This window comes from Brassica napus, chromosome A3 (assembly GCF_020379485.1).
Source record: "Brassica napus cultivar Da-Ae chromosome A3, Da-Ae, whole genome shotgun sequence".
Lineage (NCBI taxonomy): Eukaryota > Viridiplantae > Streptophyta > Magnoliopsida > Brassicales > Brassicaceae > Brassica > Brassica napus.
The window spans coordinates 28298954-28318514 of record NC_063436.1 but is presented as its reverse complement, the minus strand read 5'-3'; the positions used below and the strand labels follow the sequence as shown (position 1 = coordinate 28318514).

Below are 19561 nucleotides of genomic sequence, written 5' to 3'. Positions count from 1 at the left end.
ATAAGTAGGGGTTATTGGTTGTTGTATTTTAATGGATTTGAAAATCTGAACTAAATCTAGTGTTATTGGTTCTGTGATTTTCAAATATGTATTAAAATCATGTGTTATTGGTTTAATGATTTTTAATAAATTCTATATCAAATCAAGTGCTATTCAATCGTACGGATTTACTAATATATATGATTTTATAACGGATTTGAATAGATTTGTTTAGATTTTTTAGTTAAAAATACAAAGACTCAAATCCGAGAGAAAACCTCCGGATTTGCATATTTTACTTGAATTTATAAATATTATATGGATTTCTAAATCAATCAAAATATATAAACCAATAACACTAAGAGTGGAGTTCACTAAGCTTGTAAGTGAGTGAATAACACTAAGGGCTAAGGGGTAGATGTTCTAGAGATATTGTATTCGATCTTAGAACGTGTGAGGCTAGGGGAGAAAGTCAAGAAGGGTCTTGATCTTGTTTGAGTTATGTTTAAAGAGAGACTTGTAAGTTCGGTTTTAAAAAATACTAGTAATAACACATATCTTTGTAGAGGTATTTTCTGGTTTACTATGTACTTTTGCGGGTTTGTTCTTGCATTTACGCATACAACTTCTTTTGAAGATCATAAATGTAACTTTTTGAAAGCTCTAGTGTGCTACTTCTAAATCATCTAATTGGGGTTTTTAATCGGGACTGAACTTGAACTAAATAAAGCTAACCAAACATCAATTTTAAGCGTTAATAATATCACTCGAAATACATGTTCAGTTTTATTATCTATATATATTCTTAACAGTCACGTACACCTGCGTACACATATGTATAAGGAGACATTTGAATTTCGAGAGATTATCATATAATTGAGCTTATGATAGAACAGAGGGATGAAGATTGTCTCAAAGATTTTCAAAAAAAAAAAATTGTCTCAAAGAGCAAAACAGCATGTTCAAAGCAAAAGAAGCAACTCATACCATTTCTAAGCGACATCAAGCAGAAGCAGTTACACAATTAAACCAATGATATGATTCAACAGGAAAGGTAAGCACATCAACACACTCAACCTTGCCCCACACCTCACATCCATTGCATCTTGATTCTAAAGAAATCTTGGCATACCAAATTTTGATATTTCGTTTGATACTAGAACTGCGAACACTGGGATACGGATCCCACATAGCTAAAAGTTGGCCACCACATTCAACCAGATCAAACCGTCTCTCAGTTTTTAAACCTCTATACCCTCATTCTCAAAGCGAGACCACATTAAATGCCCGAATTAAGTGCAACCGTATATTATATCCCCCATCTGACCCCAAACCTGTACGGGACCCGATACGAAACTTGAATTCTCTCTTACAAGTTTCCATGTACCATTTAAACTTGAATTCAAATTTTATAGAGCAAATTTTAATGAAGTGGCTTCTTTTTGAACAGATTTAATCAAAGAAAAATTTGTTTTTATCTAGAAAATTTCTGTCATGTAGGCAATGAACATAGTTAAAGCTCGTTGTAATATGGAAAAGTATTTTTGATGTTGTCAAAAAGTTTAAAATGAGATAATTTTGGTATTTTTGATTGCTTCTCGTTTTTAACCTTTGTACTACTACAAACTCACTCATTTTGATTAATGATATTCACAATCCTTATAAAGAAAAAATTGTGGCATAAGAGTAAAATAATGCGATTGCACATACTATATGATTAAAGCATAAATGTTTAACATTAAAGAAAAAAACCCGGCTTCTCAACTCTCAAAGAACAAAACCTTTATTAAAAAAAAAGAACAAAACAGCATTTTAAAAGTAAAAGAACCAAGAAACAACTCATACAGCATTGTAAGAGACATCAAACAGAAGCAGTTAAACAATCCAACCCTTCATATGATTCGACAGGAAACGTAAGCACATCGACACACTCAACTTTTCCCCACACCTCGCGTCCATTGCATCTTGATTCTAAAGAAATCTTGGCATACCAAATTTTCTTGCTTCTGATACCAGAAATGCGATAAGGATCCCACATAACTAAAAGTTTGCCACCACAGTCCAACAGTGCAAACACATACCCAAGATTTAAACCTCTTGTAGGGTGCCTACGCAATTTTTTCAAACCCTTAATCTCTCTCCATACTCTACCCTCATTCTCAGAGGCAGACCACATTAAATAACCGGAGCGAGTGCGACAACATATTACCTTCCCAATCTCACTCCAAGCGTACACGGAATCATCGGATAGGAAACTCGATATCTCTTTGACAAGTTTCCATGTACCATCTTTCGGCTCGTAAGTGTATTCCATATCACCTGCCAGTAAGTAAATTCTCCCTTCGAACACATTAACATTATAGCAACGTCTTTTGCGAAAGTGGTTGCATAACTCATCAACGCCCGGCCCAGGAAAGGCTGCCCATGACTGAGTTTTAACGTCAAATACCTCAATCCAGTTGGCATAGTACGCGTCAATATCGCAACCTCCCATCACATAAATTTTCTCATCGAGTACAACTGTATTGGCATGCTTTCTAGCCACGGTCATCTTAGGGCCATCACGCCAAGTGTGACTCCGACAGTCGAAGATCCGAACTGAGGAAGACGGTTTGTTAACGTAGGGTCCACCGATTATGTAGATTTCCGGACCAACCGTTTTGGTGTAATATAGTTCGGGAAAAGAATCGGTAGGAGAGGAAGCTATAGGAACAACAGAAAATCCACTCGGGTCGCGCTTAAACCTCATCTTCCTTCTCTGCTTGGTTTGATTTTGATTATTAGGTTTCGTCCGAAGGCTAAACCAGCTCGCACAAGGATGACCGGGCAACTTTAACCAGACATAGACGCATGTTTCATTGGCTCCTATTTGAGATCGCGTCTTGTAGATCTCCCTAGATGATAAGAGAGAGTGGAATCCCTTTGAGACGAGAGAGAGCGATGGGTACTTCCATCTCGAGACACGGGCAAGAATGTTCTCTATGATTTCGTCTGGTAGCGATGGAAACGACGACGGTGACTCAGGAACCGTCTTGTTTATTTGGGTTGGTTCAACTTCTTCCGAAGTCATGATGATCGCCGGCCAAAGTTGCGGTTGAGTCTGTGGAAAGAAATATGATAAATATATGGTTAAATAAACACGTTTACGTAACGCACAAAGACTTAATAGATTAATTATTTATACATTAAAAAAATTATTGGAAAATGAAGATTTATCCAAAAAAATATATCAAAACAACTTAGAAAATGGGAAATTTGAACCAATAACCAACAAAAAAATTATATTTCACTAACTAACCATTTTCTTCCCTCTCTCCTTCTTTTTCTTCCTATCTCTCTCTACTCTCTTACTACAAAACTAATATTTTCTTTCAATATAGTTATTCAACAAATTAACCCATAGAAAATCTCAGTACGTACAATACAAATATTAAAAAAACCTATACAGATTCTAGATTTGGTTTTGAATGTGTATACAGTTGACCACGAAAATAATATATACTAAGGAAATTATATAAAAAAAGCGTGTAGATGAGCAATTTTGATACCTAAAACAAAAGCTACAAATAAAAAAATATATATAATAACATATGTACCGTATCCGTAATGGAAAAGACTTATAGCAGAATCAAGAAAAGTGGAACATAAAACTATGTTATAATGTCAAACACAAAAGAAAAAAATGTAAGAGAATGTTGTTTTTGTTTGCATTGGATGAGTGGTCTTGTAATGAGATGATTCTAGCTTTATATAGCCACCGTCCTAACGTCATCTTCAATGTAGGCAATAAAAATGCAGATTGCGAAATATTCTCATCATAATTATATGGATGTGCATTTAGATGTAAGTTACAAATCAAATCAAATCAAATTTTCATGCACTATCTCCATTAATTCACGTTGACCAATTTAACTAGCAAAGATATTTTATTTTATTTTATTTTGGTTCAACTTTATTAGCCACAAATTTTAAGATAAAATAAAAATAAAAGTAGGCCTAATAAGTCTAATTTATTTATTAATCTCTTGACCCATTTACTAGATTTCAAAACATGAAATTTAGGTTTGGTCCAAATATATTTTTCCACTACTAAACTTTGATCTATTCTCTCTCTTTTATACAGAAGAAAATTTTCATCACATATTTTTAATATGAATATTTTACAAATAACTTTTATTAAATTTTCATTTCTCATTCAAACAAAATTTATTTTTGACATATAATAACACTATACTCATAACAAGAAGTTCAATAATATTAAAATCCGGTCATTACAACTAGGCGGGACAAAAAACTCAAAACCGAAGAACCAAACCAAATCTTGTCTGAAAACATAGTAATGAACCCAAATCAAAACTATTAAAAATCCAAAAAAAATCAAAGTTTTAGTATCTAAAAAATCAGAACTGAATTCGACCCAAACCAAAATATTTCGGATATCCAAGTAAAATGGATTTGAAAATCCGAACTAAATCTAGTGTTATTGGTTTTGTGATTTTCAAATCTGTATTAAAATCAGGTGTTATTGGTTTAATGATTCATAAATTCTATATCAAATCAAGTGTTATTCAATCGTACGGATTTACTAATATATTTGATTTTATAATAGATTTGAATGGATTTGTTTGGATTTTTTAGTTAAAAATACAAAGACTCAAATCCGAGGGAAAATCTCCGGATTTGCATATTTTACTTGGATTTATAAATACTCTATGAATTTCTAAATCAGTCAAAATGTATAAACCAATAACACCTCCCAAATAGATCAGAATCAGATTTTACATACTTAAAGATATTGATTATTTTCAGATCCATATCCAAAATATATTAAATCAGATTTTATATACTTAAATATATATTCTTTTGTTAAAAATAATTAAGAAATATATACATATATATTTAAATAAATTATGTGTGAACATGACTAATTTGATTGATAATATTAAGTGTGATAATGGAAAACTCTTAATATGTAACATCAATCTCAATTATTAAGCGAAATAAAGAGCATAAGGATCAACTAAGGAAAATTCATAAAACTAGTACTTTTGAAAACGCTCGACTATTTTCCAAAGAATCTTGGTTCCATAATTTGCTGTTGTAAAAAATAATTAATCTAGATCGAGTTGACATATGTAACAAATACTGTAGATTTTAAATTCCTAAAATCATAGTGAAGACAGAGGATATTAATTGTATGCCCAACATAAGTTACAAGAAAATATATATATATATGCCCATCATCCTTTAATTGTAAAGTTCTCATGTCCTTAAATTAACTAAATAACAACCATGTAAGATTCTTCCACCGTTTCAATTTAAATGTTATTCTAGAGTAAAATTTTTGTTTCAAAATAAGTATTATTTTATAATTTTAATGCAAAATTTATTCACTTTATATTCCAATTTATTTTTTATTGATTAAAATATGGTTAAGTGCATTGATAATAATGTTTTTATTCTAAAAATATATAAAATTAAATATATTTTTTAATCTGTGGGGTCAACTCTAAAACGACAATTAAAATAAAATAGAGAGAGTATTTTATAACATATTACTAAAAAAATATTTTATTAAAAAATAAATATTTATAACATTAGACTTTTATCAATTCAAGTAAGATATATATTTTAAAAAATTTGAAATAAAATAATTGTGGATTATTATATTGATATATTTTATTTAAATAATATTAATATATATGTGAATTTTTAATCTGAATATCGGTTAAATAGAATTTTCTATTCATATGTGTTTATAATAATTTGTATTTTTTATAACAAAAATTTTAAGTTAGAACGAAACCCCTTTTCGCAACAAGCTTTTAATAATATGGATGTGATGTGTCATTACGTGCAACTATCTCCACTATAGAAAACAAGAATGAACCGGTCAAACCGGAAATGTATGCCCATCATTGTTTACAAGGTGAATGCGGATATGCTCAATGCCATGCACAAATTAAAAATATTCCATTATTTCTAACCACCCTTTAATTGTAAAGTTCTCATTTCCTTAAATTAACTAAATAACAACTCTGTGAGATTCTTCCTCTGTTTCAAATTAAATGTTGTTCTAGAGCAAAATTTTTGTTTCAATACAAAATTTCTTGACTTTATATTACAATTTATTTTTTACTGGTTAATGTTTTTATTCTCGAAATATGTAAAATTAAATATTTTCTTAATCTATGGGTCCAACTCTAAAACGATAATTAAAATAAATCGGAGCGAGTATTTATAACATATTACTATAAAAATATTTTATTAAAAATAAAATATTTATAAAATATAAAATATATTTTAGTGATTTGATCAAATTAAAATTATATAAATATGTAAATTTTATCATATAAAGTATGATATATATTTTAAATTTTTTGAAATAAAATAATTTTGGATTATTATATTGATATATTTTATTTAAATAATATTTTTTGGTTGAAATATAAAATTTATTGATCAACAAAAAGCATATTTACAAATATAAATTATCTTCTCGTGAACCCTGAGGTAGGAACGTATTTTTGGTTGAAATATAAAATTTATTGATCAACAAAAAGCATATTTACAAATATGAATTGTGTTCTCGTGAACCCTGAGGTAGGAACGTATTAACTACAAACCCCAACCCTCCCCCCCCTCTCTCCCCCGAGAGAATAAAGAATTATGTAACTTCGAACCATCTGTGCAAGAAACCTGCTTACTTGTGTAGAAATTTGTATCCTAAGGAATATTTTGTTCTTCATTGCTTTGGTAATGAGTCGGGAAGTCTGGAGGGATCCAAGGTCCTTCATGTCTCCTGGTATTTCTCTCTCTCCAAAGGTAGTAACCCGTAGTTTGGAACACCATACGTAAGAGTATCTAATCCATCAGGTTTCCGCCTCCCCGGGGCAAGTAGTTAAGTGTGTCTGTCCAATCAGGAGATGCTTGATCTGCGAGCAGTCCTCCTCCCACTTTCAGCAAAACTGTGAATGAGTAAGGGCATGTGAAGTATAGATGATCCCGAGTCTCGTTTGGCTCACCATATAACATACAACACTGAGTTTGCCCCTATGACCGCATACGATCACCTGTAGATAATATTAATATATATGTATATTTTTAATCTGAATATCTGTTAAATCAAATTTTCTATTCATATGTGTTTATAATAATATATATTTTTATAACAAAATTTTTTAGACATTGATCACAAAATCTTCAATATGATATTTTTAACAATTTTAGTCATTTTAATCGTTTTCAAAAGTTCTAAATACACATATTGAAGATTTAGTATATAAGTCAAAAATATATATATGTTGTGTTAAATGGAATAAAATCAGTTTCGACAACTAGATGAGCTGTTAGAACATAATATAGACATATGGGAATAGAAATGATTTTTCCACAATAACTTTTAATTATTTATATTTTCCAATTAAAGTTGATAAAACAAATTCTTCATTTAAACTGTTAACAGTTCCATCAAAAATTTCATGTAAACACTCATCCTCTATTTTCTAAAAAAAAAAGACACTCATCCTCTCAAATATTTGTTTCAATACACCAATTCAATAACTAACACATTATTTAGTTTAAAATGCTTTTACAATAAAGTTAAAAAAAATATTTTGCAAAACAATATCTTAATTAAAGACAATGCAAAAGAAACTAAATTCATTGAATATCATATATATACCATAACTATTTATTATTATGACCGTTGAAAAAACAAAAACAAAAACATGAAATAACACTGAATTTAAAACATACATCATCTTTTAAAAAGCTCATATATATATTAGGTTAAGAATTCTTGAATACATGCATGCATCTTACAGTTTAATATTTTAATATCCCTGTTAAACTTTTTTTTTAAAATATGGGTAAAACCTAAAACACACACAAAATATTGAAAGGATACTTTTTACCTTTTGGTTTCTCACTAGTACCTTTTTAGTTTGGTTACAAATACAAAGCATACTTTTTGTTTTACTTTACCATTTTAGATATTTTGCTATTCGTTTTTAGTATTATTAAGCTTATAATTTTCTTTATCTGTGCTTGTAATTTGCTTCATTTTTGCTCCACCTTTGTCCATTTAGTCCCTACTATTTTCTTAGTAAATTATGTCACATTTTTATTTTGTTTATTTCTCTTTTTATTTCTATCGTCTATAAGCAATTAAAATTGAATAACGTTTAGTAAAATATTTATAACATGATAATAATTAAAAAACAATGTGAAAATTATGTTATTTGCATGATTTCAGTTATTTTTCTGGTAGGTTCTCAATAGTAATGCTGATGTCACTATTGTCAAAAACGATTTTGGAACTCACAAGACGGCGATAGAGTTCGTTGTTGCTGCTCTAGAAAATAGCAATACTTACTTTGTTTTCTTGTTAACAGAGGAAATTAGGATGAAGAAGTTAAAATTGGGGAGATGAAAACCAATTTAACTATTCTAAGTGATAGTCGAAATGAAACAATTCTCACATGTAATTTGAATGCTAAAGATAGTATCGGGACATTCAATTCAGCAACTCTTGGTAAGATCTTTTTTCTCTCTTTTATAGAAGTGTTATTGCTTTCTTATTATAACCTAAATAATTTATTTAAAAAAAATCTTAATAATGCCTTTGTTTAATTGCAACCGTGTAGAGAATGATTTTCTCGACCGGACGGAGAAAAGTCTAGTATGCTACTTCTAAATCATATAATGTGGTTTCTAAGCTGCAAATTCAGTTATAAACGTAAAACTAGTTATATTTTGTTCTTGTAAACAATTGATGTAATAGGGAGTGTTCTTGAGTTAAAGCTCATGAAACATGTCAAAATTTATACAATATCAAAACTGGCAGTGTAATAATTTTTTATGTTTTAGATCGATGTCCAACTACATATGACAACCGAGTTTGGATGCAGTAGAAAGAAAAATGCAATTGGTTAAAAAGCAATAGAAAATTAATTAAATATGTTAAGCAAGAAAAAAAACAAAATGAAATGTATGAAACCAAGAAAACCATTTTTTAAGAATCAGACATTGATTAAGGCTTCAGCTTCTTAGAGAGAATCCAGAAACCAAAAACCAGATCCTATATATTAGTTTGATGAGGTGGTGGCTTAGAGATCTTGTTCGAGGAGGTAATCACCCAGCCTCTCGACGACCATGTTGCACTGTCCTGGTGTCACGGGCTCTTCATAGATCCCAAACACACATGATTGTCCTGTTTTCTTTATGGTTATGCCTCCTGCTCCCTATCGAATCAAACCAACAACAACAAAAAATACAATGTTCATTGATAATGCACATAAACATATATATAGGGATAACATGTGCAATCATGAAGCAAATCGAAGAGTTACATTACCTTCTTGCCACGGATTACAGCACCAGGCTCACCTTGGATCACCATGTACTTGGCCCCTGCTAGAAATAACCCTGTGGGGGCTAAGTGACCCGGTTCATCAAAATCCTTCATTATACCAGTGAACTCTTGTGCCTTGAACTATCATCAACAATATCATAAACAGAGTAAGGATTATTTCAATCGTGCCAAGAAGATATATGTCATTATCTAAAATAATACACAAGAAGTGAATGCGCTTATACACACAAGAACAAGATAGAGATTGATCGAATTCGAATGTAATTACAAGAATATGAATCTATGCTGTACATTAAAAGGGAATCTCGATACACAATGGCATTATTAAAATCTTCATATATACCTGAGGGAAGTTGGCGCTCTGGGCCCAAACGCTACCGTCATGACCAACGATTGCTGCAGCGGTTAGGTGATGACCCTGACCATCTCCAACATCACACATCAAATGCTCATCAACGTAAGTTTGCCACGACATCTTTTCCTATCTTCTTCTTTTCTTTTCTCTACGTTATATGTTATGAGCAGCGTTGGGACGTCGTCCTCTAGATAAATAGGGGAAGCGGAAAACTATGCGGCAAAGAATGATTCTCAACCGTTCGATAACATAGACTAATTCTCAGCCCTACTTTTTCAAAAATATAATTTCATTAGTCTTTTTTTTGCTTACGTCTCGCCTTTGTTATAGCTTCATCATTAATAACGATCACCAACGAAATTTTCGCGGGAATAAATGATTACTCGTAATCAATTATGTTTTTATTTTTATATTTTTGGTCAGTTAATAACAAGTCATATCTTGTCCGACCAGACTCGTCTGTTGTGTCATGAAATTTCATCTGGTTCACTCGATATCCATTATTAATCACTGAAATTTAATTTAATTTAATTAGGTTAAAATGTTGCTTGACGACCAAGTTTCTCGTAGAGATCATTTATAAGGGCACTCAGCATTTGAATACAACATTGAATCAAAAGCCTCTCAATGGATTGCTCATATTTAAAAGTGTACCGCTCATAACACACAAAGCTACCTCCTATTTGTTAGTGGAATTGCTTTTTTCAAAGATTTGGGATGATTAAGCCGATTGAAAACCAAGAAACACGAGAGGGTTTATATTTCAGTCGGTGAGACGATATGATCGACCTCTGAATGCAATGTTTAAGCTCTCTGGTGGGGCACGAGCACTTGAATAAGCTCTGTCTCCTCCTCCTCCTCCTCCTCCTCCTCCTCCTCCTCCTACTGCAGCTCCTACACCACTTGCTTCTCGAGCTGCCACTAGAGCTCCTGTTCGCCACCTTGCTACCAGTTTATTACTATTGAGACAGTCAAGGGATCACAAAAAAAAAACTACCAAAACTCAAAGAAACAATTTGGAACAAGTCATAAAATTGAATCAAGGATACACCCATTTAGGGGTTTTCAGGTAGTTCTTTCCGGTGGCGAGAGGGTGAAGGACTGTTAAGAAGTAGTACAGATGTCCAGCTATGATTCCAAGAAGATCGAGTGCTAGGATTGCCCACGGGAGGTAGAAAGCCTGTGGAGTAACTCCCAAGTTTCAAAAAGTTATAACTTAACATTATAATACTAGAGAACAGGTTCTTCAATAATGCTCACGAAAAGAAACACTTTCAATACCTTAAGATTGACTAGACCGTATAGGCTGATGTTAGCATGTAATACAATTAATTTACACTTCCCTTCATAGATGAAACATTTGATCTTTATTCATATCGTATATACAAGACTTTAGTCTATTGTTATTAACGTATGTGTATTCACTTGAATTAAAAGCCAATTCTGTTTATTTTTATTATTTAAGCATCTATACTAAATTGGTTTAATCAGTCACTATATACCAAATTCTCTATTATGTAGGTTCAACTTAATTTAATTTTTATATATATATTTCAAATTTAGAAATAAAACAAAATTTATGTAAATTAATATTTTTACATAATAATGTTTTCAAAATAAATTTTGTTACAAAAATACAAAATTTAGAAATTTTATAGTAGTAATATTATACGTCACACAAATATTATTATAAAATTAGATAATATATAACACCAAATTAAATTAATTTATTGACATATTTTATTGTATAACCTAAAATATTTTAGTATTGAAGAAAATCTGCACGGTCATGTGGGTAAAGAACAAAAAAGTTAAAGAAATGTTAAAGAAATTCACCAAAAATCACGGCAAGTACAAGATCCATCCTTAAAAGCAATGAAACCTATTCACATCTCTAACAACAATTTCCCTCTCCACAATCCCACTGATCAGCTTGAAAGCCTCATGACAATCTCTGCACATCCTCAAGTTGTTCATAATCCTAATCGTCGATCCTTCAGGCAAATGTATCAATCCAAAGGCTAAAGCCAATCTCTCACAATGCAAACTCACAATTTCCTCTTTAGCTTCTTCATCAACATCAACAAAAACCGATGAACTTGTCATCATACTACTACTTCCCCTGTGTCCTCTCTCCTTCATTCTCTTCTCCAGATCCTTCATAAACCTCACAATCTCACCACTCTCATCACACGACAAATCCCCAGCGTGAAAAGCATAAACCGAATCCTTAATCTCAATCCAGCTACAAGCTCGCTCTTTCACATTTCCGCCACGTCTCATCTCTAAACGAAGAGACTCTGAATCTTCCCACCCTCCAGCTACAGCATAGGCATTGGATAATGCAACATACGCACTCGTCACTTGTTGATTCGATTCTATTAACCGTTTGCTAGCGTGGCAAACAATATCAACTCTTCCATGCAACCTACCAGCTGAGAGAAGAGCTCCCCACAAGAGCGCACCTTGCTCTGCTCCAACTTCTATAGTTTTCGCCAATTCGTAAGCCTCATCAACACGGCCAAATCTTCCAAGCATGTCAACAACACAAGTGTAATGCCTCGGATCAGGAACCACACCGTACTTCTCAACCATTGAGTTCACGTACCCTAGTCCTTCAGCGACTAAACCCGAATGGCTACAAGCGTGTAACACGGCGAGTAACGTTACATAGTTAGGCCTCATTCTCTTCGCAACCATCTCGTCGAAAAGCTGAAGCGCGGCTTCTCCAAGTCCGTGCTTTGCCTTTGCCATGATCATAGATGTGTACGAGATCACAGAGTGACGGCTAATCCTCAAGAAGATCTTCTCTGCACAGCTTAAAGACCCACACTTCGCGTACATATCTAGAAGCGACGTGGCAACCACATGGTTCGTTTCATAACCACCATGAGTAATGTTAGCATTTAGAAACTCTCTGCTCCAGAGATACAAAAGCATGAACACAAGTGAGCTCCAAGGAGCCGTGTCCAGAAGAACGGAAATGCTTGAATACAAGTTCGGGGATCAAAGTAATGTGGATAGGAGAAGCTAAGCCAAGCTGAGAGAGTGTTGTAGCAAGGACGCACGAAGTACCATAAGCTTTGGTTATTGGTGGCAGTGAGTTATTATAGGGGGTGATTGGTTGGACGGTAACTATAGAAACTTTACTGTAGAATTTAGGCTCTATGATTTTTTCATTTAGCTGTAAGTGATGTAGCTTTAAAATTGATTGCTACATTAATATATTTTCTAAGACAAAAAATATGGGGCTTTAGAAAATAAGACTTTATACAACCATTTTTTTTTGCTATAGCTTTAAAAAACAAGACAAAGCATAATTGGTGATTTATTAAAGGTTGTAGATTAATAATATCTGCAACCAAATAACATATGCTATCAGGACACGCCATCGAGACTCTGCTAAAACATATAAGATTTTGTCACAACAGAAAGACGCAATTTTTATGATCAACTAAAGATAGAGATCAACTATTTGAACCCATCTAACGCATTAAACATGTCACTAAAGCAGAAATAGCTATCAAAGTCTTGTCCTTTCAATCGTGACATTACATAATCAAACATCTAAAGACCTCTTTCACAAGTACGTTTCTAAGCACAAAATCACATACAGCAAACAAACACAGGAGTGTTAGCTACATCAAGAGACCTTCCATGTTCAAGAACTAACCAGTTTCCTTTTACTAATCAACTTGATGACTAGATACTAAAGTAGCTTAACAGATATAAGAATAGGAGCCACAAATGAAAAAAAATAAATAAGGAAAGACAATTTGGAGGAGAATATAATTTCAAAGATGGTAAAATTGGAGAAAGATTAGCATTATCTACTTGAGTTTGGTCGGACTCAAAGATCCGTGATCCGAGATTATTTATTTTGGTTTGATTATGACACAAATACCGCTCGTGCCACGTTTTGTTAGCACCGATTATCACCGAGATTGGACATATTTTATTCAACCGTGATTTGCATATACGGATCTGGTTAGCAAAATGCATGTTTAGTATTTTACCGCAAGGTTTATATTAAAAAAAAAAAGATTATTATTCATGTGATAATAAAGATTTTGTGTCATATTATATATAATTATTAAGCTTAGCAATTATATTCACAATTGCATTTAGAGTTCTTAATGTTATCTCCGAGACAAACGCCAGTCCCCTTGTACTTCTGAATACAAAGTGGTTGGCATTCTTGAAAAGTGCATGGCTTGCTTAGGTTCAACACCACACTACACCTTCTTATCTCCGCTCCATCTGCACTTGGCAAAGCCAAAAATGCTAAAACAAACAAACATGTTAAAAGAGCTTACAAATGTAATTTAAGTATACTTTGTAACAACAGATAAATAACTTAAGCATATATTATAATATAAACGAACAAGCATATATTATTTAAATATGATTAGTTGAAAGGTATCTAAACCTACAATTATAAATATATGTCTGATAGATGTTAAGTGATCTTTGTAAAATCTAATCAACTGATTAATTTATTTTATAGCAGTGTTTATTTGTAAAACAAATTAACTTTGCTTGAACGATTTAGACGCATCAATTTCAAGAATTAATATATGATGCTTGTATAGTTCCTTGTTCAATGAAATACAAGCCGTACGAAATCTTACCAGAGAGAACAAGCATGGAGATGAACAGACACAAACAAACTAATTTTGCCATGATTTATGAAAAAAGAAGAAGAGGGTTATGTTAATACAATGATTATTTGATTGCAGAAAATTTTGATATTGAAAATGGGATAGAGAAAGAGCATTTTATACTGATTAGAGATACATAGAGAGAAACTCTTTCTAGGAAACATATATATGAAAACTATATTATGAAAAAAATAAAAATAACTTATTTACATAACCAATACAGTAAAATCTAGCACTAAATTTTGAAGGATTTTTTTTTTCAAAAATCTTGATTGACTAACAAAATGGTTTTTGAAAAATAAAAAACTAAAAACAGAAAAGTATTTTATTAACCACAAACAACTAAAGCCTAAAATTTACCAGTCTTGTTATGCTTTAGCTGTTTTACTTTATGTGAATTTCATAAAGAAAGAAAAATCCATTCACTTCCTTTCACTATTTCTTACTTTTTATTTGTGTACTTGCATTTTGCAAAAAAAAAAAACATTTCACTGAAATCATATTCTGTTTTAAATATCATTTCTAAAAGAAAATAATACCACAATATACTAATCATATTTATACTGAATTGACCAGGGTTTTAAATCAAATTTTATATATTAGAAGATCTGATGATAACTATAAACAGATTTATATTGATGTAAACCAATATTCCTCAAACGTCTCTCACACAATCACCACCACTTCCACGAAACACAAACCTATCATATCTGGGCACGTGATAGTTTAACTACAAAATTAATGAGGTGCCATGATTTATGTGAGCTTACTTTCACTTTCGTCGTTTGTATAAAATGTACATATGAACTAATTTCATTTATATTCTATCAAATTTGTTTTGATGTAAAGGTTATAAGTTGACAACAGAAACTAAAACCTTTATAAATTTTTTATTTTATCTCTATCAATTCTGCCCTCTTCTTCTACGTATTTTATCCGAGAGTTATAATTTTTTCATCCAATCTGCGTAATTTAAAGTTCTCTTTTCATCAAATGTTCTTCTGTCTCTATGATTTTTAGTTACTGAATTAGTGGTTGTGCCGATGAGGCTTTCCTTGAACCCACGTTTTGTTAGCCCTGATTATTACTGAGATCGGACGTATATTTGCATATTCGAATTAGTAAAATGCACGTTTTGTGTTTTACCGCTCGGTTTGTACATATATATAAAAAAGATTTTATTCCTGTGACAATAAAGATTTTCTGTCTAGTTTAACATCAAATTACACATAATTAAGCTTAACAATTATATTTGCACTTGCAATTAGAGTTGTTATTTCCGAGACAAACGCCAGTCCCTCTGTATTTCTGAATACAAAGTGGTTGGCATTCTTGAAAAGTGCATGGTTTGCTCAGCTTCTCGACCACAATACACATTCTTGTATCCGCTCCATCTGCAATTGGCAAAGCCAAAAAGGCTAAAAACAAACAAACATGTTAAAAGAGCTTATAAATGTAATTTCAAGTATAGTTTTTTAACAACACATAAAGAACTTAAGTATTTTTTTTTTGAAACAAAGAACTTAAGTATATATTATTATATAAACGAACTAGCATATTTATTTGAGCAAATGATTAGTTGAAAATATCTAAACCTAGAATTCTAAATATATGTCTGGTAGATGTCAATTGATATTTGTAAATCTAATCAACTGTTTCGTTTTTAGCACCTGTTTCGTTTTTAGCAGGTTTTATTTGTAAGACAAACTTTGCTTAAACGATTTGACGCATCGATTTCAAGAATTAATATTTGATGTTTGTATTTCAAGCCATGCGAATTCTTACCAGACATAACAATCATGGAGAAGAACAGATACGTACAAACTAGTTTTGCCATGACTTGTGAAAAAAGAAGAAGATGACTATGTTAATACAATGATTGTTTGATTGCAGAAATGTTTTGATATTTAAATTGGGATAGAGAAATAACGTTTTATACTGATTAGAGAAACAGCAGAGAAACTCTTTTAGGAAACATATATGAAAACTATCATGTGAAGAGAAACAAAATAATTAATGTACATAACTGATACAGTAAAAACCATACATAGTTATAAAATCTAGTATTAAATTTGAAGAAATTTTTGAAAAATTACAGAAACAGAAAGTATTTTGCTAACCACAAACAACCAAAGCATATATTTTACCAGCCTTGTTATGCTTTAGATATTTTACTTTATGTGAATAATCATATATCATAAAGAAAAAAAAAATCCATTCACTTCCGTCCACTATTTCTTACTTTTTACTTATGTACTTCCATAAGTTGTACGGTCATGTGCTCTTCTACACACATGTAACGTGTTGTATATATAAAACAGTGGGTTGAAAGTTTAAGACCGAGTGAAATATGGAGTCAGATCTCAAAGTTTAGAGAGTCCCAAGTTTAACAACAACAACAACAACAAAAAAAAATTAAAGATGCTCTAGAGCCTAGACCATCCAACATAGGTTATTTATGCATGCTTCTTCGCTTAAGTTTGATCCTATGAAATTACATATAAGAAAACATGATTCACTTCATGAATTAATAACTCAAAATCTTTCAGCAAAACGATATTGGTTTAACTTGCCAAAGGTTTTTTTTTTCTTTTGGCAGTAATTTGGTTTTAGATTTTTTCCTGATAAACATTGGCTAATTTTTGGAAAATAAGTTCTTCGAAACTGGAATGGAAATAATATCTATATCAAGTTCTTTCTCAAAAAAAAAAATCCATATCTTTAAAATTATAACCTATACTCTATAAAACTATAATATATATCGACCAAACATCGTCTAGCTTATGAAACTAGGTGGAAAAAATCAAACATTATTAGCGCTTCGTTTTATAAACGCCGAAATTAGCGGCATCGTCTCAGAATCACAATCATGGCCACCACAGATGCTGTACAAACAAAACAACTCAGTTTTCATGTCTCTAATTGTCCGTTGCAACTGTTTTTATTTAGAACACCAAATAATTTGCTTCTGTCCTAATTTTATTTTCTGCCACTGCCACTAGTCGCAGAGTTTATAAAATGAACAATGCTATTTATATGAACCACTAGTCATTTAGCTAATGAAACTGACACTACAAGAAAACATCAGCATACTGAGGGAAAAAATCGTCGAAATATCGTCGGAATAACGCAATTCCAAAGACATACCGACGAAAAAAGTCTTCGGAAATATCTCCTCGGAAATTCATATTTCCTCGGAATTCCGAGGAAACAAAATTCCGAGGAAACTCCGAGGACACAAAGTTCGTCGGAAGGTTCCTCAGAATATACCGAGGGACGCCTTCCTCGGAATATTTCGATGGAATTCCGATGGTCCAATCCTCGGAAGTTTCGACGAAATATTCCTCGGAATGTTTATCGGGAAATTCCGAGGAACTTCTGTCCCTCGGAAAATTCCGAGGAACTTCTGTCCCTCGGAAAATTCCGAGGAACTTTCTTCACTCGGAAAATTCCGAGGAATTTTAGTCCCTCGGAAAATTCCGAGGAACTTTCTTCCCTCGGAAAATTCTGAGGGAAATAAGTTCCTCGGAATTTTCCGAGGAACTGCTTTCCCTCGGAATTTCGAAAAAATTAAAAAAATTTTAAAAATTAATTTTTTTAAAAAAATTAAAATTTTTAAAATTTAAATTCGAAAATTTAAAATTAAAATTAAAATTGAATAAAACATAAAACATTAAAACATAGTAGATAATATTCGAAGTTAAATAAAACATTCCGAGTTTTTGGTAAAAAAAAAAAAAACTACAGGTCTGGAATGTTCAGGAACACCTCGTTCGGGTACATCCTCTTCATCATCTCCATCATCTGCTCGTTCAGCCTCTTCTGGGTCTCATAGCCCGCCTGTTGAGCTGCCATCTGAGTCTCCAACGCGGATATCCGATCATCCTTGTCCTTCAGCTGAGCCGTAAGAACTTCTCAATCAACATATGGCGGTGGTGCAGAAGAAGGAGCAGCCGACCGGGAGCGACGACCCAAACCGACCAAACGTCCCTTTTTCTTTGGAACCAACTGAAATATAAATAACCAAATTTAGATAATATAAATTGATGATAAAATAAAAATCAAGAAATAATTAAATTGAACTTTAAAAAAAAAAAACTTACCGATTCAACGATTTCGTTGATTCGAACCCGGGACAAGTTGGTCGAAGCCGTCGAATCGTCATCATCGGTTTGAAGCTGAGCCACTTCGTCATACACCTGAGTTTGGACCAGGTCGACCACGTCCCTCACAAGACCATCATCAATCTGGCCGGTCTTCTTGTTGGTATACGCCATTTTCATTTGGGCGAGATCATCAACCGGGTCGCCCTCATTTTCTTCCGCCTTGAAAAAAGAATAAATTAAACAAACATTAGAAATTTGAAAAAATGCACAAAAAATAAAATTCTGAAACTTAAATAATTGAAGAAAAAGCGGTTGAACTTACCATGCGATCCGCCAGAGTGGCAATAGATTGAGCACCCAAGTTATGCTTGTAGATGCCCTTCCCTTTACGGTCGCTCCTGCGGTTGTTGGAGTTGGTGGAAGAAGTTTCTTTCGTCTCTTCCTTATCTCAATGCACACACAACTCCTTCCAGACCGTGTCGTTCATCGACTTTGGGACCTTTTAATTTAAAAAAAAAATAGTTTAATAATTTAAAAATAGTTTAATAAATTAAAAATTGTTAATAAATTAAAAACTACATTGTTTACTTCCCACTTCTTCTTCCACTCGTACATCTGCTTCCCATAGTTGTCCATAACTTTATGGACAAAATGGTGATAGATAGAGAGCGTATCATCGGAATTCCAGTTGAATTCTTGCTGAAATAGTTTAAAAATAGTTTTTAAGCACAAAAATATAAATAGTTTAATAATTACAAAAAAAAATTTTAATAAATAAAAAATAGTTTAATAAATATAGAAAATAGTTTAATAATTACAAAAAAAAGTTTTAATAAATAAAAAATAGTTTAATAATTAAAAAAATAGTTTTAATAATATTTAAAAAGTTTAATAAATATAGAAAATAGTTTAATAATTACAAAAAATTGTTTTAATAAATAAAAAATATAAGTAAAAAATTTGAATACTTACCGCAAACTGACGAAACCACAGATGCTGCTTCTCGGGAGGGAAGTCAGTGAAAGTCGGATGTCCCTTGTCGAGGGCCGAGTACATCATACGGTTGATCCATGCGCTGATCCCG

The 19561-nt window shown here is 32.0% G+C and overlaps 4 protein-coding genes and 1 pseudogene across 4 annotated transcripts; all 5 read right to left on the bottom strand.

Moving 5' to 3' along the window:
- Positions 1-1385: 1385 nt before the first annotated feature.
- LOC106416995 (F-box/kelch-repeat protein At5g39560) lies at positions 1386-5440 on the bottom strand. The gene has a single exon (XM_048764494.1). It carries the CDS (start codon positions 3047-3049, stop codon positions 1841-1843), a length of 1209 nt encoding a protein of 402 aa, XP_048620451.1. The 5' UTR covers positions 3050-5440; the 3' UTR covers positions 1386-1840.
- A 3365-nt stretch (positions 5441-8805) lies between these two features.
- On the bottom strand, positions 8806-9871 carry LOC106416987 (profilin-4). The gene is made up of 3 exons (XM_013857856.3): positions 9699-9871; positions 9338-9475; positions 8806-9224 (listed from the first exon to the last, which is right to left on the bottom strand). Exons 1-3 carry the CDS (start codon positions 9828-9830, stop codon positions 9090-9092), a joined length of 405 nt encoding a protein of 134 aa, XP_013713310.1. The 5' UTR covers positions 9831-9871; the 3' UTR covers positions 8806-9089.
- A 202-nt stretch (positions 9872-10073) lies between these two features.
- On the bottom strand, positions 10074-12896 carry LOC106407262 (annotated as a pseudogene).
- Positions 12897-13616: 720 nt separating this feature from the next.
- On the bottom strand, positions 13617-14603 carry LOC111214723 (defensin-like protein 163). The gene is made up of 2 exons (XM_022717750.2): positions 14342-14603; positions 13617-13994 (listed from the first exon to the last, which is right to left on the bottom strand). The coding sequence occupies exons 1-2, from the start codon at positions 14391-14393 to the stop codon at positions 13810-13812; spliced, it is 237 nt and encodes a 78-aa protein (XP_022573471.1). The 5' UTR covers positions 14394-14603; the 3' UTR covers positions 13617-13809.
- A 781-nt stretch (positions 14604-15384) lies between these two features.
- LOC111214722 (defensin-like protein 163) lies at positions 15385-17362 on the bottom strand. Its single transcript, XM_022717749.2, has 2 exons — positions 16157-17362; positions 15385-15789 (listed from the first exon to the last, which is right to left on the bottom strand). The coding sequence occupies exons 1-2, from the start codon at positions 16206-16208 to the stop codon at positions 15611-15613; spliced, it is 231 nt and encodes a 76-aa protein (XP_022573470.1). The 5' UTR covers positions 16209-17362; the 3' UTR covers positions 15385-15610.
- Between the last annotated feature and the right edge of the window lie 2199 nt (positions 17363-19561).